The following is a 17496-nucleotide window of genomic DNA, read 5'->3' as shown; positions in this document are numbered from 1 at the left end:
AGATGGAGGAGTCAAGTTTTAAGGGCAAGAAATAGGAGCTGGCTAACTCCATCCAGGTCTTGGGACCCCCTGGGGAATCGGATAGGCAGCCTCTGTCTTAGTGCTTGCTCTCGCTTCCAAGCGTGTGCTTGTCGAAAAGATACTCCGCTAGGCCGGCAGCTGGAGCCCCCATAGTGACTAAGTTGTGCACGTGGTCACCTAACTCTTTGATAGACTTCACTTGCTCATGCAGGTAGTGAGTTTCCAGAAAGTCACACAAATGCGGATCTCCTTTCTCGGAGGCCAGAGTATGCAAGTCCAGCAGCGACTGGTTTACACTCTTTTCCAGGAGAAGGGCACATTCCATGGCGTGCAGTCCGCATTCCCAGTCATCTTTGTCTGGTTTCTTGATGTCCTGGAGGCAGATTCGGCCTCCTCGCTGGTTCTGCAGTCTCATGAGCTTCTCTGCGTGTTCCCTCTCCTCCAGGGACTGGCGAAGGAAATACTTGGAGAAGTTGTACAAGGCCACATCATCCCTGGAGAAGTAGTAGGCCATAGACAGGTACACGTAGGATGCGTATAGCTCCATGTTGATTTGGCGGTTGATAGCAGCCTCGGAGTCCGGGTGAAAGTTCTGGCGCACCCTGGCAGGCTTTGTGGAGTCCTGGGAGGAAGCCCCAGTGGCCAGAAGGCGTCGAGGGGAGGCTGGTAGGGGACCTAAAGGATACCTGGAGGCCGAGTACTGTGGGGCAGTGAATCTGTGTAACACACGGGGCAGGGACATCAGTGCAGGGCCGATGTGCTTGGAGAAGAACCAAAAGCAGGGCAGCATGATTCCTGTTTGAAAGTAGGGGAATCTGAGGCCAGGCAAGCTCAGCACAAGGTCTGCTGCTGAGCGTCAGGTCGAAATGAGAACTCAGCCTTAGCGATGACCTCTGCGTCACATGGCCCTTCCCTTCCACAATGCAGAGTTCTAAGGAGATCTTGGTCACTGACGCTATGTAACTGTCATTGGTCGCGGTAGGCAGGAGTGTGGCACTAGGCCCTCGGGACAGGGAACTCAGATGGATGCCATTTACCAAAAGGTGCTGAATTACCAACACAAGATTCTGGTCTAGATAGTGTATAGCTGATTAGTTTGCCTGAATTAAAATGGCTGCCTTTAAGAGTAAGCTCGACGACTCAGAGAACTGCCTCTTGTCTCTCTTCACTAATCTTTTTTCTGTCTGAGAACCTAGGGACATTGAAAGGAAGGCATAATAAATTTTCCTATGGAAAGCCAGCATTACAAATGACTCCTGGCTATTTTAACAAACATTAAATAGGAAACCTAATGGCCAGCCCAGTGGACAACTTCTTCACTTTCATAGTCTGTTTTAAAGCGCACTGTCTTTTTGCATACAGAACTTACCTTCCTTGTTTAGAAGTCATATTTTAGAAAAGTAGAAAAAATATGCATTCTGGCTGTATTTAATTTATATACCGGCTGGTTTTACTTTCCTATTTTTTGTTGATGTAGAGATAGATGCATTTTTAAAAAGGAACCTTACCGTCTGAAGAAGATATAGCGGTGTGTCATTTTCTTTAGCTAAGGCCGGCCGTGAGTTCTGCATCCTTCCGCCTCCCAGCTCCCGAGAGCTGAGATTACAGGCATGTGTTAACACTCTCCTCAGTGAAGATCTGTTAATCTTAAGTCAATGTTTAAAATTGCTTTGGGGTGTTAAGAAAATGCCTATGAACTTATTAGAAACAAAACCAAACCTTCAATCCTTTCCCTACCGAGAGATAACTGTTGCTAAAATGTGGGTGATGGTTCTCACTAAGGTGATAGCAAAAGATACTTCATAGAGGAAAGCATAAATATCTTACCACAGATTTACCTATGAATAATTGCTACACATAGCATTTCAGATGTTTATCACAGTGTCAGTTTGACATCTGTGAGAGAACTAGCTAAACCCAGATAATGACATTTGTCATCCACTTCTGTGTCCTTTTGCACTCCTAATCTGACTTTCCTGCCCGGTGTCATCCCTGATGCCCAGGGATCCAATTTACCTCACTCTATAGGTTACTCTGCATTTCCTAGACTCCCCATACACTGTCGATAACACCAGGCACTAAGCTGAGTTTATTTCACTCAGAATGTTAAAGTCTATTCATGCTGGGCTATTACCAATATGATAGTTTCTTTTTATTGCTGTGTAACATTATAAAGATAAAAACCCACTTTGTCTTGCTTGTTGTCTTGCCCAGTTTAATAACCCAAACTGTTGGATACAGTTTAGCCTATTAAAACCAAGCTGTGATTGACATGCCTGTACAGGTCTTTGTGGGTTTGTATGTTTTTCTCTTGTATAAATACTAAATATATACTAAAGTGGTCAGCTAATATGATGAACAAGAGTTCATTGTTTACAAACTGCACAGCTTTCCTCAAAGTTCTCATCCAATGACATTCTCTCTTGAATGAGACCACGTTCCCTCTGAGGCTTGCTAACACTTGGCATTATCATTCATTTAAAGTTAAAAAATTACAGGCATTGTGATAGGTATCAATTAGCATTTTGTTGTAATTTTAATTTGTGTCCTCAAGATAATTAAATGACAGCATTCTTCCCTCTGCCACTTTGCCAATGGTCTGTTTTTGATGAGGTCTTTTCTTTTCTTTTCTTTTCTTTTCTTTTCTTTTCTTTTCTTTTCTTTTCTTTTCTTTTCTTTTCTCTTCTCTTCTCTTCCTTTTTTGCTTTGGGAGCCTTGACCTTATAATTCCCGTCTTTGGCCCTAGTTCTAGTTCTATTCAGGTCTTCTTTGTATTACACACGTTACCTCTTTATATCCCTTTTCTTTTTTTCACAAAGCAAATCACATGATGTTTTTAGGTAAGTTTCTCCAGTTGCTAATTTAGGATACTCCTAATGCCCTCTAGGGGGTTAGAAAGTTAAAAAAGAGCACTTACTATAATGCTTACCATAGAGTTAGCACTCCAGTGTTCCCTAACAGATCTTATTGAATATTCTTGTTTAGTTTTCCAAACTCCATCTTTTTATGTTATCTGCTAAGCAAATATTATTGTGATTAAATGCAAAAGGGGGAGGCCTGTTTAGACTGCCAGAGATACATGTATTGTATAACATTGCTCTCATCTGTGAACTGTGGGAAGTTACTTCATTCCGTGAGAATCCCAAATTTGTAGTTTTACAGTCGGCTCACTCCTCTCAAATGAGCACCCTAATGTGTGCCACACATACAAGTGGGTCCTGAAAATCCAGAAACAGGTAGAACATCAGTGGTGTTTACCTACAATCCTTCATGGCTTTTTAGTTTTCCTAGTCTCATTTTACTTTTACTTCCTCCAAACTTTTACTGGTTGCGAAGCATCATTTCCTAATGGGAGATTATGAAAATGACTGTTTAGAGTGATATTAAATAACAACTTGTTTCTAGTGAGTGCCTCAGGAAAATTGATGCCACTCAGTGAAGTGTTTACCCCCAATGTAATAGAATATATAGCTAGAACAAGTGCAGTAAGAGGTGATGCAAGTCGGCCAGTGGTGGCGCACGCCTTTAATCCCAGCAGTTGGGAGGCAGAGGCAGGTGGATTTCTGAGTTCAAGGTCAGCTTGGTCTACACAGTGAGTTCCAGGACAACCATGGATATACAGAGAAACCCTGTCTTGAAAAACGAAAGAGAAAGAGAGAAGGAGAGAAAGAGAGAGACATGATGTGAGGTGATGCTCCAACTAGCATGCATTTAGATACAGCACACTAACTGGTCAAATGTTTTTTTTTCATAACAAAGTTTACCATTTAATTAGGCAGACCTTGATGATGTAAAGATCTGCATGGCAGTTATGTTTATTTTGTAGATATTGTGATTTCTAGTATTTATAGTAAAATCAAAGTTGTTTTTAATAAGATTCATATAGAGACCACCCCACACTGCTATTCTCCAAGCATTTCTTTTTAGATTTAATGACTTCCTCTTTCCTTGGAGTACCTTTTAAACTTCTGCACTACTCTGGGGCCTCTTTTGCATCTTCACATTCCTCTTCTTTCATTTTGAATTCCTTCTTGACATTCTTTTCTATGTAATGAAGTCTTTCTCGTCTTTTGAAATACCTTCAAGTATAAGCATGAGTATTTTTTCACAAGATTTTATAAAACAGCATTCAGAATTGAGCACTACTTTGTTGATGTCAAGACAGTTCATTTATAATTCTGATACACAAGAGTGTGTGTAGCTGTGTGTCACATTTTCATAGGAGCAAGAGTATGATTTATTCTTTTTAACTGTCCCAGCCACATCACAGTGTTTGATGCACATTAAGAATACATAAAATAATTGTTTCAGTTGCTTAAATGAACTGAAATAGAAACTCACATATTTTGTCAAATTAGCTGAATATATTTTTATAAACTATTTTGGGGACTGTCCATATTGTAATGTAAATTCTGTGAAGTTGCAGAGAAGTTCTCTGTAATTTGGTTGGGACAGATTCTAAAAGAACACAATATTTACTTTTTCCTCCTCTATACATATATTGCCAATAAGGTATCATCTGTGTAGATATTGTTGGCCAATGGGAAAAATTAAAGACTTGTATGAAAGTAAGTTGTTTTGATTACTCCTGCTTTGATTTGTACAGTGCATAAGATCAAATATTACATTCATTTCTTTAAAGCATCTTATTTTAAATAGTAAAGGCTTTGAGAAATGACTTAGCTTGGACACAGCTCTCTACATTTGAAGAGAAGAGTGGAGTCAGAATTAATGAGGAAGAGAAAGGAGCAACTTGATGTGACCCCTTTGTGCTTGCATCTTCAATAACAATAGCTTCTTGTTCTTTGCATTTCTTTTAATCAGCACATTTGTGCAATAGAATAGAATATTTTACATAAGATAATAGAATATATTATACAATAGAATTGGTTGCATGGGCAGGCTCATTAGATATGCCAGTTTTCTGAAATTACGTATTAAAAGGCTTCTGTGACAAATCGAGCATGGAGATCAATCTATTGATAACTACTGTGGACCCCAAATCATGCACCTCATCCTGAGATGAGAGGTAGTCTCTTCTGGAGTCAAATCTGAGTGACCATGGCCCAGGAACACAGGAAATTATGTTACCCTAAATCCCACAGTCTAATGTAGGCACAGTTTTGGGAAGTTTTCACACTAACAGATCAATGTCAGGCATCATTCAAGGTACTTTCAAATACTTTGGTGGGAACATTAAGTGAGTGGCACAGTGAAGTCACAAGCAAAACCCAGCTACCAACCTCAGACGCTATCTGATGACTCGGCCTTTTGATTGTTAAAACTGATGGTTTTGTTAAGGTAATAAAGTCTCAGAAGTTTTGTCTGTTATTCTCAGGATGTTAGGTTGACACAGGGTTGGGCAAATAATGGCTATTAGAGGGCCACAATGAGCACAAGATGAGTTGTAATTAGGCTCTGGACCTGCACCGCTCCAAATTCTCTACAATGTTTGTAGTTCTAATTAGTTTCTTTTTTAAAGATTCTTTTATTTATTTTATGTACATGCGTACACTGTTGCTGTCTTCAGACACACACTAGAAGAAGGCATTGGATCCCATTACAGATGGTTGTGAGCCACCATGTGGTTGCTGGGAATTGAACTCAGGACCTCTGGAAGAGCAGCCAGTGCTCTTAACCGCTGAGCCATCTCTCCAGCCCAGAAGTTCTAATTAGTTTTAATCAGCCTTGCAGAAGGTTGTGGTTTGAAGTTGGGCTTCTTTCCAGGAACTTTCATTCACTATACAGTATGCCTTTGTTTTGATTGATGTGTTTGGGAGTTTTAAATAGAAATTAATAGAATGCTTTGTTTGTGGGGGGAGTGTTTATAGTATATATATTGTTAGTCTCAGTTTAACCATTAAAAACAATCTCTTAGAGGGTGGTTGGACACAGATATGAAAGGTTTGTTTGATTTCTGCTGGAATCCACTCAATACATGAGAAGAGTTTCTTTCCTTCTCTCTACCACCTCTCTCTCTCTCTCTGTCTCTCTCCCTCTCTCTCTCTCTCTCTCTCTCTCTCTCTCTCTCTCTCTTTCTGTGTGTGTGTGTGTGTGTGTGTGTGTGTGTGTGTGTGTGTGTGATGACTGGAAATTTGAGCTAGAATCAAGCACAATGTATCGTTGCTGGAGCAAGCTAGAGGAAGTGTTTGCATACTTGATTTTGGGATGCAAAGTAAGAACCTCTTCATCGACTTTGAATTAATTATGGCATTTATGAAACCACCAGATTCCTAAAATAGCTCATACATTCTACTGATTATCTCCAGGACTCTCAGATAAACCCTAAATAACACTATAACACAATGCTCTCTGAGATGTTTAAAAAGTTAACATCTTTGGATTTATCGTGACAGGGAGCAGGATAGTCAGCATATCTTTGAAGCAAAGCCATGACTATAGGCTGGTGCCTGACAGACGGAAGTAGAAGAATGTGAACTGCTTTCAGTGCTCCTTCATGTTGGCTATTAGAAATAGTAAATAAACCAAGAACGAAATCCAAGTCCATGAGCAAGAAGCTTTGTGAATCTTTTTTATAATGTGTGATGGTTAGCCTTGATTGTCTACTGGACACACCTGGGAAGAGGAAGTCTCAATTCGAGAATTGCCTTCATTAGAACAGCCCGTGAACGTATCTGTGGGGGTGCTTGACTGGTGATTGATGTGTGTGGGGGGCTAAGCCTTCTTTAGGAGGGGCCTCGATTCCGTAGGAGGGGCCTCCTTCTCTAGGAGGTTGGCCTAGGTCTACAAGAAAGCTGGCTGAGGAGGAACAATGGGAGTGCAGCAATAATCAGCATTCCTCTATGATCTCTGCTTCTTTCTGATTTTGCCATTAGGTCCCTGCTTGAGTTTTTGACCTGACTCTTCTCAATGATATACTGTGACATGCAAATATAAGTCAAGTAAACCCTTTCCTTACCCAAATTGATTTGACCAGTGTTTTATTACAGTAATGGAGAGCTAATTAGGACAAGATAACAGTGTCTAGGACAATGGGTGCCCTTAGACAATGGTTGCATAAGACTCTGGTGAGCCTTAGCTTACTAGGGACTCCCTGAGGGAATGACACAGAGCTGGGAATTGATGCAAAAAGCAAGAGGAATTTATTGTTCCATCATGTTGTGGTCGCCCTGCACATGGAGAGAGAGAACACCCATGGGCCCACATGCAGCCCTTTATACAGTTCTCCAGGCAGCAACCATTAGACACAATGCAATTTGAAGAATAATGTGATTTTCAAACTGATTGGTCTATAGGGAATACATTGGATGGCCAAAGGTTGGTCACAGAATGTGTCTATGAGCTAGGTGATCGGTCCCTCCTCTCTGTGGCTTAGGAATGAAATCAGCCCCTCCCTTCCAGAGGGGAGGGGTGCCTGTGTTCTTTATGACCTTTCCCTTCCAGGAGGGGAGGGCTTTGGTGAAACTTCCTAAAGTCCCTGAGCTGACCTCCTCAGTTGAATTATGACTTTTTGTGGATTTGTAGACAGTAAGTACGTAAACTAAATGTTGACAGAGTGAGGACAATCACTCCTGCTCTGTGACAGTGACACAGTTCATTTTCCCTTAGCACTTACTCACCCAGAAATAAGTCCCTGGCAGAGCACTGGTAGCATATGTATTTACTGAAAAGTGAAATGAAATATTTTAGCATTTTTGCATGTAGTGTTTTCACTGTTCCATTAATACTGAAATATTTGTCACGTGTAAGTTGCATAGTATGAATTATATGTAATTTCAGTTTGTTTGAATTGAATAATCCAGAAATCAACAGGTAAAACTGTTGTTTATAATTTAAGATTTTAACCCCTTTGCACTTGCAATCTCATCAACTAACGAATAAAATCACAATAAGTTAAGAAAGACCCAAGGAATAACAGCAGATATCTTATTACCCTTAGTGCCTTCAATAGTCATTCTCCCTGCCTTCTAAAGTGGCCACCAATTGTCCTTTGGTATTGGGTCTTCTGTAGGGTAACTTCAGTTGATTTCACAGACCTGCCTTAGAAGGAGTCCTGAACTAAAGTCATAAGTCTGGACTTTCACACCAATGCAAAACAGGAAGTGACAAAGCAGACACCAGAGAGATATTGGAAGCCCTACTCTGTGCAGCCCTACTCTGTGCTTGAATTATAGCCTCTCTTCTTAGATACAGCCCTTAAGAGGAGGGAGGTACCCTTACTTGAACAGTACAAGGTTTGCATGGAGACCTTCTGAGGAATACTGACACTAACCTTCTTCCTGTTGTTATATTGCCATTATGGTAGGAACTAATAGAAAAGAGGTGACACAAACAAATTAGAAGAAATCTGAAAAGGCTGAATAAAATGGTATCGTACAAATGTGTGCCACTGTTCCCAGAAGTGTTAATTCAGTGCATTTGAGCTATTTTCGGTAGGAAAAAATCGTTGAGGGAGGAGTTATTCAGAGAATCAGAGACACTGGATAGATCAAACCTCAGGAAATGCTGAAAACAGTAGAACAGTGGTTCTTCACCTGTGAGTTGTGACCCCTTGTATGTGTAGGGTATCCAATGACCCTTTCAGAGAGGTTACATATCAGATATACTCCATATCAGATCTTTACATTGTGATTCATAACATATTATTTATATATTTTATACATAATTAAAATTAGAGTTATGAAGAAGCAATGAAAGAATTTTATGGTTTTGGGTCACCACAACATGAGAAACTATATATACTAAAGGATAGCAGGGTTTAAGAACCACTGCTCTAGAGAGATATTCTTTCTGTTCCTTTCTTCTTATCTCCATTTTAGATCTTTTCTTGGATCATTTGCTACGGTACACTTAGGTCGAGGCTAATAGAAATCCAAGGGCTACAGTGTCTGTGATTGTAGTTGATATTGCATTGTGACCTTCCACTGGGTATGGTCAGGAATGTACTCCCTAGCTGACCATGGAATGGGTGACCCCAAAAGGAATGTGTATCAACTTCCAAGGTAAAGTCCCTGCTTTCCTTTGTTCACAGAACAAATGCTTTGGAAATGGCTCCAGTGTACTGCTTTGCTGACGGAAGTCACATGTCATTTTTCATCCTTCTGTCTTGACTGGTCTTACTCTGGCTTTGCATTCAAGATGTGAACCCACTGCAGTACTGCCTTAATACTTAAGAATAGATTCAGGAGAAGGATGGGAGGCTGCCTTGTAGAGACAGTAGGGTTTGGCTCTGGCCTTAAAAGCTTGGCATGTGAGAATTATATGCAGAAATAAAGACAGCACTAGAAACGTTCATCTGGAGTAAAAAAGAAGCATAAATACAAAAATTTCTGTGGACTTGTTGAATGTTATGTAGCAGTGTCCACCAAGGTTGAAACATTTGGTTGGGGGGGCAGGGAGTGGTGGTGGTGGGGTTGTTGGGGACAGCTTATTAAACCCAAAATATCTTCAGGATGTTCCTAAAGTTGACCAGAGTTACCTTGTAACTCAGTCCTCTCCCCTCCAATGACCCCGACTTTTTGTGGGCTGTCACTCATGCTAGGGTGGGTTTTAGTGATGCTGTGGTGCAGCTGTCTTTGAGGTATTTCTGTTCCTGTAATTAACCCTTCACCCATACTCCTCTGAATAATGTCAATAAAACACATTGGTTCACCAAGTTGGAATTTGGTGGTATCTGTATTTTGATCCGTCATGGGGCTCACTACCTAGGGTGAATAGACATGTGTGTTGCGTGTTGCATCTCCCCAGGAAAAGTCTTGTTTTACAACAGGGCTTTGGGTCTGTAGAGCAATAGAACCATGTCACCAGACAAAATCTGGGAAGGTTGAGAGGATTTAGAAATCCTGGTAAATTTTCATGTCTGAAAATGATAGGTGTTTCACCCACTCTCAGCCTGGGTCCTGTCCATGACCACAACACCCCACATGAGGATTGTGATCCCTAGACACACAGAGCAGAACATAGTGTTCTCCATGATAATGAGGCATCTAGATGGGCCAACCTGAGGGTTAGTCAACAGAATTCGCTTTCTGGACATTCCATCCTGCAAAAAGTATTTAATCTCTGGTCCACCAGAGTAAATTGTATGCACACGTTTTCCATGGTGAACAATGAATAAATGGCTTGGACAAGCAAAGATGGTCTCTCTCATCAAGAATCTCTGTGGGGGAAAACCTTTGAAATACAGAGTCATGCTGCTAAGTCTACCAGAGAAGGCTCCTTTTCACTCTGGACTCGGACACTCACCACCTGAGCTATGACATTGTGTACGGCGCCTTACTTGCCGGACGGCAGCAATAAGGACAGAACACCGAGACTTCTTCTCTCGACGGTTTACTCAGGAATTTTCTTTTGTGTTACAGCTCTTTCAGGTTCCTAAGTGTTACAGCTCTCCTAGGTTCCTAGGTGTTACGGCTTTTCTAGATGTTACCGCCTCCTACCGCCTCCCAGGCGCCACAGTTCCTCTTGCCTCCGTGGAATGGTGCTTCTTGCTTCTAGGTGCTGCAGCTCTTCTTGCTTCTGTGGAATTGGCGCCGCTGCTCTTCTGTGGAGTCGCTGCTGCTCCTGCTTCTGCGGAGTCAGAGAGGGTGGAATGTAGCCTAACACCCACCTATTTTGTCTGCCAGAGATGCATTCACACACCCCAGCATCGAGGTGAACCACAGACCCACAAGGGCCCATTATGGACAACACACAAATCATACCTCAGAGAAGAACGGATTTCGTAGAATAGTTGAAGTCCTCTCTCTCTATAGTGCATATTGGTAGACCTTTTCTCTTGCTCAGAGATGTAGATATAGGCCAGATTAGACCAGATTAAAAGTAGATTAGGGCAGGTTTATTCAGTGGCACCTCTCACAGGAGAAGATCAGTGGAGTCTCATATCTGAGCCAAAGAAAGGGGGTTTTATAGAGCTTAGGCAAGTAGTCAGCTAGGAGCTTGGATTGTGCTCACACATGGTCCTAAACTGAGCGCCTGGGTTGGCACTTTTGGGTGGGTTACCAGAATCACAGACGAGGGATGACTTGTTAGTTTTCTCTGAGTCACTGAGGAGTCTTCTCTAGGACAGCAAGGTTGAGGAAAGAAGAGCTGATGGTATCTCCCAGCTTGTGCAGGGATGCGGAGATATTCTAGCCAATCACATACATGTTCTTGCTTGTTGTAATATGTGGTATCATCAGATTTTATGCTATAAGGACATTCGTAAACATCTGTCTGCCTGCCTACCTTAACACCAGCTAGGGATAGATATCTCAGTGCCAAGAATGTGGTGGATGCTTTCACAGAATGCGTGATTTTGTTATCATTGACCATGTGACAACAAAAAGTCAATCACCTTGTGGATTAGAACTAAACAGACAGAACACTTTTTAAATATAGGCATATTTTCTGGAATTTTTTTCTAGCTGTTTCTTAGCTCTTTCAATAATGGCTCATAAGTAAATATGAAAGTCTTTTTAATTTGTTTCAGGGACCAAAATAGATTTTACATCCTTAAAATATTTTGACAATGACTTAGTGTTTGATACTATTATTTGTACAAAACTATAACACTTTGAAATAAGATATAGTGATTCATTTAAACATAAGCACCATTTTCCCCCCAGTGGCCATAAAGAAGGAAAGTGATAATGCCCAGATGCTGTATATGCTAAGTACCATATTATACTGCCTAGGACCATCCTCTCGGAGTTATGAAAGACAGCTCAGTAGAATTAATGTGCTGATATTTACCCTTTAGAAACTGGAGAGAATGTATCCAAAATTATCTACTCTTTTGTAGAATCTGAATGGAACTAGAAAAATGTAAGAGGAGTATTTTAAATGTTAAATGATATGGCAGTGCTTTCGTAATTGATGAGAATTCTAGAACTACAAAGGACCCTTGAGCTTGCCTATTTCATGTCTCTTGTTTTACAAATGGAGATAGCTGTGGCAGGGTTACATGTTTTGTTTGTAGTATAGTTGCCTCAAGTCACTATTCTTTTAGTGCACTTACTATATGATATATTTTCCTCATCAACAACCCGTACACTTGAATACAGAAAACCAATAATGGGTTTGTGCATAACTGTTCCTAGGAATATGTGGACAAATATCTATTTACCCCATATAGCACACTGGTGAAATACTGAAGCCCAACTTGGTGATCAAATGCACTTACTTAGAGGAACTTGGTGGAGGAATTCCTTAGAGGAGTGGAGGAGATCAGTGACAGTTGTATCATTAACAAAGCTCACTTCATTATTGGAAGAACTTCCTGAAGACTGCATCATGGAGTTCCCCTCTAGTATCACTTCTACCTTGTGTATTACTCAAGCACCTCTCAAAGTCACAATAGCCTAGGGGACAGAAGAGAGGAATGGCTGGGATCCCAAGTGAAGGTTCTATGGCCTTCCCCTTTCCCTCTAGTAGGGAGTACTAATAACCTCATTGCCATTACCATTGATCTTAGCTATATTGTTCTTATTCCATTGCCATCCCTATTTGCTAAGTTCATCTCTGCTCCATAAGGGCAATGGGGCCATGTTATGCCTGGATGATAAAGTTACTCTTTTGGATCCCTGAGATGACCAGGTGAAACCTATTGTTATAGAAAAAAATAAAGCAACTCAGTCAATTTATTTTGTTGATGTTATGACCTGAAGCTAAAGTAAAATAAATAGATGTTCCCATGCTAAGGATTCTGCAAAGCTAATTGACCAATGAAAGCTTTTAATGTTGTAGACTGTTGATATTGCAGATCTTGGGTCAAGTTTTCTTGGACTAATTAAGCACGTTAACAGCCAGCCATTCATTGCCCACATATGTACATGTTCTAATACACACATCTCGCCTTGGGACTATGAGGTATAGCTTCAAATGTGATAACAGACCACTAGACTTCACCAATCCAGAATATAATTTGGGACCTATAACAGATATTTCTCTACTTTGTTGTTACCTACTCTCTTGATGTTCCCCAACATACTTGAAATATCTCTTGGTTTATGCCTTTTGAATAGTTACTGCAAAATTTTTATGCTACCAAATTGTAATATTGTATTTAAACTAATCTGAATCCTTGTTCTTAGTCCAGGATCATTCAAATTAATTCTAGAATAAACTCTTATCCCTTTGGAGTTGTGAGCTATATTTTTTTTAATAAATGATGCTATCTACAAAGTCAGTTCTACAGAACTGGGTGGGATGACCCAGTGTAAAGGGTGTGCAGTACACCCTTTACTGCAGGTGTACTCAGGACCCGAGTTCAGATGCCGAGAACTCACATAAACAGCCCAAGTATAGTGGTATACATCTTCAATCCTAGAAGAGAGGAAGGTAGCTGTAGTGGCTATTCCTGGTTGTCAACTTGACTATATCTGAAATGAACTACAATTCAGAATTAGAAGGCTCACCTGTGGCCCTAATCTGGAGGCTGAGAGATACAAGTTTCCGACCTGAATCTTGGCATGGAGATCTTGAGGCATAGTGGCTATGAATCCCAGAAGATTAAGATAGGAGGATCTATGAGTTCAAGGTCATCTGGGATTAAAGGTGTAGTGGCACACACCTTTAATCTGGGCCACATCTTTTGCTGGAGACCTATATAAGGACATTGGAAGAAGCAAGGCTCTCTCTGCCTTGCCTGCTTACCTTGTGGGACTGAGCAACTGCTAGATCCTTGGACTTCCATTCACAGCTGCTGCTGACCTTTGTTGGGAGTTGGACTATAGCCTGTAAGTCATTAATAAATTCCTTTACTACATAGAGACTACCATACGTTCTGTGACTCTAGAGAACCTTGACTAATACAGTAGCATTAACAGATAGGTCCTTGGAGCTCAAAGGATATCTAGTTATGCCAAATTGGTGAGCTCCAGATTCAGTGAAACACTTATATCAAAATATAAAATGGAGAACAATAAAGGGAGATATACCACACAATCTGTGACCTATACATGCAGGTGTGCACATGTACAGTCATATTCACAAATGTACATGCCTATAACATAAATGTGCATATGCCCAACACACACACACACACACACACACACACACACACACATAAGCTCTGTACTTAGAATAGTCAACTACTCAATTAACTGGAGCAAATTAACACAATTTAATGTTCCTTGTGTCTTAGACTATTATGTGGATGCGGTAGGGATCTACAAAGGAAAGAGGAAGTAGAAATACTTTGAGATAAGAGTAGTGTCTCCATAGGCAGAAGGGATATGGACCTATGATAGGTTATAAACTACACATAGCCTGAGGCCAGGGAAGGGAAGCGATTCACTGATACCCAGCAATCAAGTAAAATGAGTTGGGATAGAAATGGTGACCACTTCTCTGACTGTAAAAGTTATACACTATCACTTCTCCATTTGTAAACAGAAGACAAGCGGAGGATAGATAAGATCTCTTACTAGTTCAGATTGTGAGGCACTAACAGGATGACCAGTAAAGCTTCCACCAGGGTCTATCCAGTTTTCACCATCAGAATCATAAAAGGGCACTGAGTAAGACACCATGGTGGCATTCTTGTCTTTGAATCACTCCTGGGCTTGAGGGTTCTGATTCACTTTTCCTTAATAAACCTTCATGTTATCTGCTCATTCTGTCCATGTATCTCTTTTCTTTTCTTGAGGGTAGGAAGCAAACTCAGGAAACCACTGGCTCCAGAAGGCTTATTACTGGGACCTCATCCTGGCCTTTCCACTGCTCTCTGGTCGTCTGATCTCTGTTGAAAGAATTCAGAATAGACCATTGTGGACCACAGTGTTGAGATCTGGGTGTGTTCTTATCTAAGTAACTCTATACTGTGCATGTCTTCAGAATGTGACTAGTTCAGAGAAGCTCAGTTTTATAAGCAGCTTTTGATTCCATTTTAAATATGGAGCATGATTCTGCATCTGAGTAGAGACTGAGTGACTCTGTTTGGTTATCACTCACACTATACAGACTGATAAATTATTTCTGAGGTCACAAAGGTGACGCCTTATAAATTATCAAAGTCAGTTGGGACTGCAGGGGCACATGAGGGTTTTAAGCATGTATCAGAAAAATCAGAACTGAGACCTTGCCAGTGGCATTCAAGACTAAGCAAAACCTATAACTCTTTTATGTGGACCCAATAAAGAGTGGATGCGTAACACTGAGGGTGAGTGTATCTAAGTGAACCTAGGGCAAATAACTCTAACCTGTCTAAGGAATATTGTCTAGCTCAGTCTTTCCTGTTAAAATAGGCTACTTGGATTACCATCTGGTCGTTCTCTGTTCACCTATATGGACCTATTATCCATCTTTCCATCATTCATTTGTCTAGACCATGTCTTGCCCTTTCTCTTCTGTAGCTGCACTCAACTCTGACCTTGTAGCCTGATATGTTAGAATAGCAGCTCACATCTGGACATAACACACTAGGGCCAAACAGGTCCATGTGTAATAGGTTTTATTGGGAGAGAGAGAGGAGGTGGTGGTAGAAATAGAAGGGGGAAGAAAGAAGAGAGAGAGAGAGAGAGAGAGGGAAAGAGAGAGAGAGAGAGAGAGAGAGAGAGAGAGAGAGAGAGAGAGAGGGAGAGAGAGGGAGAGGGAGAGAGAGAGAGGTGTTTCCTGTATATATAGGGGTGGTGACATGGTCACAGGTAAAGGTGGGACGTGAGCCCAATGGATTCTGGGAATATGGTGGCTGTTGCCTTGGCAACCAGTCTGTGAGGCCCATCTATGTGATGTCACGAGTTTCAGAGGTCCTGATGCCAAAATAGCCTACAACAGCTGCCTCTCCCAAAGACTCTGGTTCATTGGTTATCACACTTCTCACAAACATCTTTGGATTTCTCCGAGTTTCCCTATTTTTCTGGCTTCTGCAAAATCTTGAGGTTCCAAAACCTCTTTACTCTTTGTAGTCACTCTACTTTATACAAGTATACATATAAATACTCTGTGATTTGTGATTTACTCTGTGATGTGTGATTTCAAAACCAATCTTGGTAATTAAGACAGGAATAAAGGAGCTTTTCTAGAGAAGGGCTATCAAGGGAAGTGAACTATCTATCAACTCGGTGCCACTGAAACCACTGAGTTCATAAATTTAGTATTAATCATTTTTCTGACATTGTGTTTCTCACACAGTGCAATCATGTAATGTAGAAGGCAGGAGTTTGTTAAAAGGTAATGTGGACCACCCTCAAGGGTGAGAGTTGGTGCTAGGCAGAGGGACCATGGCAGAGAAAATCCCTGTCAAGGAGTTGGAGTAGACTACAACTAAAGAGACCAGCACTATGATTAAGTATGTTTTAAGGTAGATTTTAAACTATTCCTAATGTCTCTGGAACACATAGCTTTCCTGAGAGGCACTTTCCTGCTGAGGCCCATTTAGGTTGATCTTTTACGGGAGGAGAATGCTATTAAAGCATCCATCTAGAGAGTAATCTTGTGACCTTGTGGGCATTTCAGAAGTTCAGAATGTCATGTTTCTATTCAGGGTCAGAGACACAATTCAGGTTCCATTTTTTTGACCATTATTCATGTAACATGGAACTTTAAAAAGAAGATAGATGATAGAATAAAAATGAATTCATAAAAATAGCCAGGTTTTACAAGGAGGAAATAACTTTTCTTTGAAGAATACCAACAAAGACACAGTGTTCATCTTCTTCCCTTTTGTCTAGTCTGCTGCTGTTCTTACTCATAATATCTTCAATTTAAAGGAGAGGCAATGATGATGCTCTCCTCCTTTTAGGCTATTCAAGTCTGAAGAAAGGTAGCTGCCATATATCCCTGTCATATTTTCATTTATTCTGTTAACAGGAGCAATGATGTTGTGCCTTGTGATGATTTGAATAGGAATGGCCTCCATAGGCTCATATATTTAAAAGCAGGGTCATTAGGGAGAAGTGCTACTTGAAAAGGATTAGGAGGTGTGACCTTACTGAGCAAATGTGGCCTCATTGGAGAAAGTCTACCACTAGGGGTGGGCTTTGGGATTTCAAAAGCTCAGACCAGGTTTAGTGTGTAGGCAGCAGGAAGATAGCATTGTGTTTGTGCTCATGTTGACATGCTTTTCACTGGACAATAATGATAATAATGACAATAGTAGACTAAACTTAAAAAATTCTAAGCCAGACCCAGTTAAATCCTTTCTATTATAACAGTTGCAGTGGTCATGTAGTCTCTTCATATCAGTCAAATAACAACTAAGACAGAATTAAAGCTGATTTTCCTTTTTAAAGCTTTATTTTATTTTTATGTACCTCTAGTTGGATAAGGATTTCTGTAAAACCAGGAAATGAGATATCTTTACGTGTCTCTAGACAGACAGGGTGGATTGGGTCTGGGTACCTCCAGAAGCTGAAGAAAAACACCAGATTCCCTAGAGCTAGAGTTACCAGTGCTTGTAAACTACCTGACATAGGCTCTGGAAATCAAGTTGCTGTAGGCCCTCTGGAAGAACAGAAAGCACTCTTAACTGCTGCATCATCTCTCAAGTTTTGAAGGTATTTTTCCAGGAAAAGATAGAGCATACTCTTACTT

General features: G+C 40.7%; 1 protein-coding gene and 1 long non-coding RNA gene across 2 annotated transcripts in view; one reads left to right on the top strand and one right to left on the bottom strand.

Annotated features, from left to right (window-relative positions):
* Positions 1-928, bottom strand: part of Ftmt (ferritin mitochondrial) — a 1458-nt gene extending 530 nt beyond the window's left edge. The window contains exon 1 of the mRNA XM_031366311.1: positions 1-928. This exon is cut by the window's left edge and continues 530 nt beyond it. Within this exon, the coding sequence (XP_031222171.1) occupies positions 98-811 (714 nt within the window). The 5' untranslated portion in view covers positions 812-928 and the 3' untranslated portion in view covers positions 1-97.
* Positions 929-1002: 74 nt separating this feature from the next.
* On the top strand, positions 1003-6520 carry LOC116087650. Its single transcript, XR_004117541.1, has 2 exons — positions 1003-1064; positions 6378-6520. It is a non-coding gene; the product is annotated as an uncharacterized LOC116087650 (long non-coding RNA).
* Positions 6521-17496: the final 10976 nt, after the last annotated feature.

The sequence above is a fragment of the Mastomys coucha genome, unplaced genomic scaffold, assembly GCF_008632895.1.
Source record: "Mastomys coucha isolate ucsf_1 unplaced genomic scaffold, UCSF_Mcou_1 pScaffold13, whole genome shotgun sequence".
NCBI lineage: Eukaryota > Metazoa > Chordata > Mammalia > Rodentia > Muridae > Mastomys > Mastomys coucha.
Note: the sequence above shows the minus strand (reverse complement) of the source record. Positions and strands in the feature narration are given on the sequence as shown.